This window comes from Salvelinus namaycush, chromosome 37 (genome assembly GCF_016432855.1).
Source record: "Salvelinus namaycush isolate Seneca chromosome 37, SaNama_1.0, whole genome shotgun sequence".
In the NCBI taxonomy this organism is placed as follows: Eukaryota; Metazoa; Chordata; class Actinopteri; order Salmoniformes; family Salmonidae; genus Salvelinus; species Salvelinus namaycush.
Genome location: NC_052343.1, coordinates 8598188 through 8604000, shown reverse-complemented (window position 1 = coordinate 8604000; position 5813 = coordinate 8598188). Strand labels below are relative to the sequence as shown.

At 41.2% G+C, this 5813-nt stretch overlaps 1 protein-coding gene across 1 annotated transcript; it reads left to right on the top strand.

The window, feature by feature from the left end:
- The first annotated feature begins 201 nt into the window (after positions 1 to 201).
- LOC120031028 (serine/arginine-rich splicing factor 10-like) lies at positions 202 to 4407 on the top strand. Its single transcript, XM_038976554.1, has 6 exons — positions 202 to 388; positions 1677 to 1781; positions 2688 to 2791; positions 3068 to 3257; positions 3389 to 3439; positions 3617 to 4407. The coding sequence occupies exons 1-6, from the start codon at positions 324 to 326 to the stop codon at positions 3843 to 3845; spliced, it is 744 nt and encodes a 247-aa protein (XP_038832482.1). The 5' UTR covers positions 202 to 323; the 3' UTR covers positions 3846 to 4407.
- Positions 4408 to 5813: the final 1406 nt, after the last annotated feature.

Genomic DNA, 5813 nt, shown 5'->3' with positions numbered 1-5813 from the left:
ACGGCGGGATGTGATGCAGCCTGGATTCGAACCAGGGACTGCAGTGACGCCTCTTGCACTGAGATGCAGTGCCTAATCTTGCCTAATTAGCGGGCCGGCCGTGGTTACTCATCATTTAACATCTAAACACTCCTTGCCCAAAATGCCAGATGGCCACCCCTGGTGGGCAGGGCTAAAAGAATGGTATTTGAGCCTGCGCGCTGGCCTCCGTTTGCCGATAGATGAGACCACCTCGCTGCTTTTTGCTACAGCTAGAACAAGTCCTATAATTTACTGATATTAAGTTAGATTATAAATTTCAACCGTAATAACAATATTTTACAATGGCTAGGTACATGAGACCACCTAACCCATCACTCTTCATTAGAAACATCTCCGACGAATCCAGGTAGCTATGATCGAATCATTCGTGCGTGCGAGGTACAGCTACGTTAGCTAGGTGGCTAAACTGTTGTTTACTGATTTTAGCTAGCTAGCATTTACAATGAAAACTTGTAACTAAGTGTTGTCAGTTGCTAGTTGCCTTTAAGTTTGTCTATAGTGAGAAACATTAACTAGTTTAGTTATCCAACTAACGTTATCTGAAAAAGTTAGCTGATCTACTTATAGCTTTGATACAAAGCTTAGCAAGCTAACGTTAGCATGTCTGCTAGGCTGCACATGAGTTTGCACCAAATATAGTGGTTTGCACAAAAACAGGAGAGTTGTTTGAACCAACTGTGAATTACCTAATTTAGCTGGCCATCCATCTACCTGCCAGGTTGCCAGCAGTGGTGGAAAAATTACCCAGTTGTCATAGTAAAAGTAAATATACCTTAATAGAAAACGACTCAAGTCACCCAGTAAAATCCTAACGTTACTTGAGTAAGAGTAAAAAAACAAAAAATTGGTTTTAAATATACTTAAGTATCAAAAGTAAATGTCATTCCATAAATAGTAAGCAGTAAAAGTATAAATCATTTAAAATTCTTTATATTAAGAAAACCAGACGGCACGATTTAATAAAAAAATAAATAATTTACGGATAGGGGGGCACACAAACTCAGGCATAATTTACAAAGCATTTGTGTTTCGTGGGTCTGTCAGATCAGATGCAGTAGGGATGACCAAGGATTTTCTCTTTAGGTCCGCGAATTAGACCATTTTCCTGTCCTGCTAAGCATTCAAAATGTAACGAGTACTTTTGGGTGTCAGGGAAAATGTATGGAGTAAAAAATACATTTTCAAGAATGTAGTGAAGTAGAAGTCATATAAATATCAAAGTACAGATACCCCAAAAAACTACTTAAGTACTTTACATCACTGGTGTACTGTCTGTTTCTGCTCTTTTGCCAACTCCATATCATGGAACTGGCTGAACCAGTACCTGGGCTTAACTTGCATGCATGCCAAACATGACAATGAGTGACAGGAGTTGGCATGATGGCACAAACAGACTCGCACTCAGGCTACCATCTACCTGGCTTGTTGTGCATTAAATACCTCTTGTCCAATGTCACATTTTATACCCCCATTTCTATGGTAAGTATTAAGCCAATTGAGTTGAATCTGAAGGTTCTCTTATTGGCCACAGTTGCAGGTTTGCACTTTGAATCACACTGGTTTAATATTTGCCTAAAAGGGTTGTACTTTACTGGCCATTACATTAAATGTCCTGTCATTTCATAACACTTTAGGCCAGAGGAACTACGCCGTGAATTTGGTCGTTATGGGCCTATTGTAGATGTCTACATTCCACTTGACTTCTCTACACGGCGACCAAGAGGATTTGCTTACATTCAATATCCTTTATACTCACGTAATGTATTAATGAACATGTCTTTCATTCGGTGCATTATTATTATTCACACGTGGGGTCATATCGACAATGTCACACGTCTTGAGTTTGCCTACTGTTTTGAAGTAATTATTGTATATTTGTCATAAAAATAAGGCTATACTGGTTTATGGGAGGGGAACATTAACATTCAAACATAGTAAAATGTCTACAGACATTAATCAACATCTCTCCTAACTAAAATTGCTTCTGTTACCCTAGAAATGTTAAAGACGTACAGTTCTGGAGAAACCCCAACAAAGAATGTAAAGACTGGTGTAGAGTAGTTTCAAGCCAAAGGGACCATAATGATTTCAGGCAACACGAAATAGTGGGAAAAGAACACCGAGCAAAGTTAAAGCATGAAGATACAAGGAGGAGAAAAGAGGGCATGAAGGCTTCCATTTGTCTGCCAGAGAGAGGAAAATAAAAGGATGTATTGGGCGAAGACGAGCCGGAAATCTCAAGTTCTTCTGCCAAGCAGTTAGAGCGTTAAGGTCAAGCATGTTAAAGGTAACGAGCTTAATGTTTTGTATCCTACCAAATAGAACCCTTGCTCTTCACCTTCAAATATTTTGCTCTGTGTTCTCTCTGTACAAAAGGGCAAGAAAATCATATCATCTGTATAACTTTAATTGTATACAAGTTTAATGAAATAAGATTTCAATGTTGCATTTGTATAGCCTTTGTTCTCATTACCTCCCTGCAATTTGAACAGAAGTTTCAGCTATATATTTTTAATCTTTAAAAACATATAGTTTCAGCTATGTTTTTAAAGCTTCCAGCCTCTTTACTTAATTAAAATACATGTCTCCCCATTCCCACACCCCCTCCACAAGTAAAAGTAAAAAGCCTTAACAGTCTGTAGCACATTCGAGGACGTGCGAGATGCAGAGGATGCCCTCCACAACCTGGACCACAAGTGGGTGTGTGGTCGACAGATCGAGATCCAGTTTGCACAGGGTGACCGAAAAAGTAAGAATGGGTTTTATTTAGGTACCCTGTATGAGTGCACTATTTACTACCTACCAATCAATTCAACTTGAAGAATTTAAGTTTCACTGTCGGAACAGTTTACCCAAGAATCTAAGTAGGAAAGTCTAACTAGGCCTACATCACTTTTAGCGGTAATATCTTGACTCGAGTCTCTCAGACTAGAGAAATCATTGCCGACCTGCATGCAAAATTATTTTTAAAACCCTTGCTCAACTCCTTGTCCCCGTATTTAATTTGAATGACTTGTCCCTCCAGCCCCCAACCAGATGAAGACTAAGGAGAGCTCTCCTCGCAGAGGGTCCCGCAGCAGCTCCTTCTCCCGCTACGATGACTACGAACGCGGCGATGGCCGACGCAGACGCTCTCGCAGTCGCAGCTACGAAAGGCGCCGGTCGCGCAGCCCTTCCTGCGACCGCCGTCCTCGGAGGTCAGAGAGCCCTAGAGAGTGAGTTCCTCTGTGACACTGAAACTAAACCAATGTTTCACTTGTCAAGTAATCCTCCCAAGGGGCTTTCATTGCAGTCTGAAATGCCTTTGTATACAGACTGGTTCTTACTTTCACTTTTCTCTTTACAGCTCTCGATCAAATGGCAGGCACAGACGAAGCAGAAGCCATGAAAATGACAGGTAGACCAATATATACGACTCCTTATTCTGACTTACCTAACACGGCACAGTGCAATAAGATTGCATTTATACTGCATAGGCCTATGTGTTTTCAAAACACCATTTGTCAAGTCGGTGTATTCATTTGTGTGTTGACTGATTGTTCTGTTCATATCCCATCTTCCTTTTTTCTACCAGGTACAGGGGCCCTCCACGTGAACACCACAGGATGCACCACGCACCCCCGTCTCGTAACCGCTCCGCCTCCCGCTCCCCCTCTCATCCCAGATCCAGGCCCAAAGACACAAAGTCCCAGTCCAAATCCCCCAGCCCCGTCAAGGACTTCCACACCTCTACTGGCTCCCAGAAACAGGCCTGTCGACGCTCCTACTCGAGATCTGTGTCCCGATCTCGCTCCAGATCCTAGGACCCCACCACCCTCAAACCCTGTTAGTCTGTAGCTAAAGATGTTTTTGAATATGGTATCTAGTGAGTGGTTATTACACACCCCACCTCGGTTCATTAGTTGAGTTATCATGATATCTCTGGGCTGATACCAGTCAACAGAGCTGGTTGTCCCTACAGATGGATAGTAATTTTTTGTTAGTTCAGTTTCATTCACCTCTGAAGAAAATTGGTTGTTTTTAATTTACCTTCATATTGGTTTAATTCTATTATTTGAGAACCCAATGGAATTAAGTTCAGCGCATAAGAATTGGTCAACTATGAAATGTCAAGGTACTGCTTGTTTTGAGCTAACGGGTATTAACCTCTGGCTACAGAAGAAGTTGAGTGCAAAAACCCATTTATAAGAAAATAAGTTATGCATCTGGAGTTTGCAGTGATATCTAGCCATCAAGTTTACTGCTATTATTTTTGTACATTTGATGTAACTAAAGTCTGCATTTTTTTTTTAAATCAGTTTTTATTTTGTTTGTTCAAATCTTGCAGTAGTGTTTTCTCTGTGGATTAAACATGTTATGTTTTAACTTTTCTTAATCACTTGGCTTGTACAAAGATATCGCTCCCTTGAAAGTACGGGCGAGACACCGGACAGTTTGTTAGGTACACTTATCTATTACCGGGTCAGCCACCCCTAGCCAGAACCACCAAACCTTACAGTTGGCAGTTAGCATCTCCTGGCATCTGACAAATCCAGATTTGTCCGTCGGACTGCCAAATGGTGAAACGTGATTCATCACTCCAGAGAACGTTACACCATTTCAGCAGACACTTGGCATTGCGCATGGTGATCTTAGGCTTGTGTGTGGCTGCTCGGCCATGGAAACCCATTTCATGAAGCTCCCAACAAACAGTTGTTGTGCTGATGTTGCTTCCAGAGATTTTGGAACATAGGACAGATGTGCTTCAGCACCTCTAGACGTTTCCACTTCACAATAACATCACTTACAGGTGACCGGGTCAGCTCTAGCAGGGCAGAAATTTGATGAACTGACATGTTGGAAAGGTGGAATCCTTTGACGGTGCAACGTTGAAAGTCACAGAGCTCTGCAGTAAGGATATTCTACTGCTAGTGTTTGTCTATGGAGATTGCATGGATGTGTGCTCAATTTTATACACCGGTCAGCAACAGGTGTGGCTGAAATAAACAAATCCACTAATTTGAAGGGTTATCCACATACTTTTCTATATATAGTGTATTTACTAAGAATGTTACTAGTGATGGGCACCATTATGGAAAATCTAAGTTGCATTTTTCTAATTGATATCATTATCGGTTTGTATAAAATACATTGCAATTTGCAACTGAGTGAACGTTAACTTTTCTGTTCACTTCCACGGCTCTGAAGTCCAGACAACTGCTTGTGGATTGCCTTTTGGGCCAGGTGTGAATGTTCTAGCATAAACCTGCCCAACCAGCTTGAATACAATGGGAACTCACATCCACCCTGTTAAATTGTTACTGATCATTTAGGTCGAGGCCAGACTGATCCGTGGAGAACGAACACCAAATTAGAATGGATAAATGTTGGTCAATGCGCGCGGGTGGGGTGCTTAAATTAGTCCTATTTCACATATGTACAAGTGTATATTAATACGCATGTGTGAATTGGAAATTTGTTTTTTTGCATATCCTAACTCCCTCGAAACACCCCCCGGAGAGTGATGTATAAAATACCCTATTTTCTACAACTCATTTTAATTTTTTGCCTATGCAATGACTACCAGTGGTCAAACTGCATTTCTACACATTTTGTATTTTTAAAGCAAATCACCTGCTAATCTACATATTTTGCCTTGACTTACGCTTTTGGGGCCTTTCCCATCGGAAATAATATGGGTCGTGGGCCCCCTGGTCAGTATTAAGGCCCTGACTTCCACTGCTGTACAGACAGGCAAGTGCAAAGGCTATTTGTATATTGATGGAAAGTTA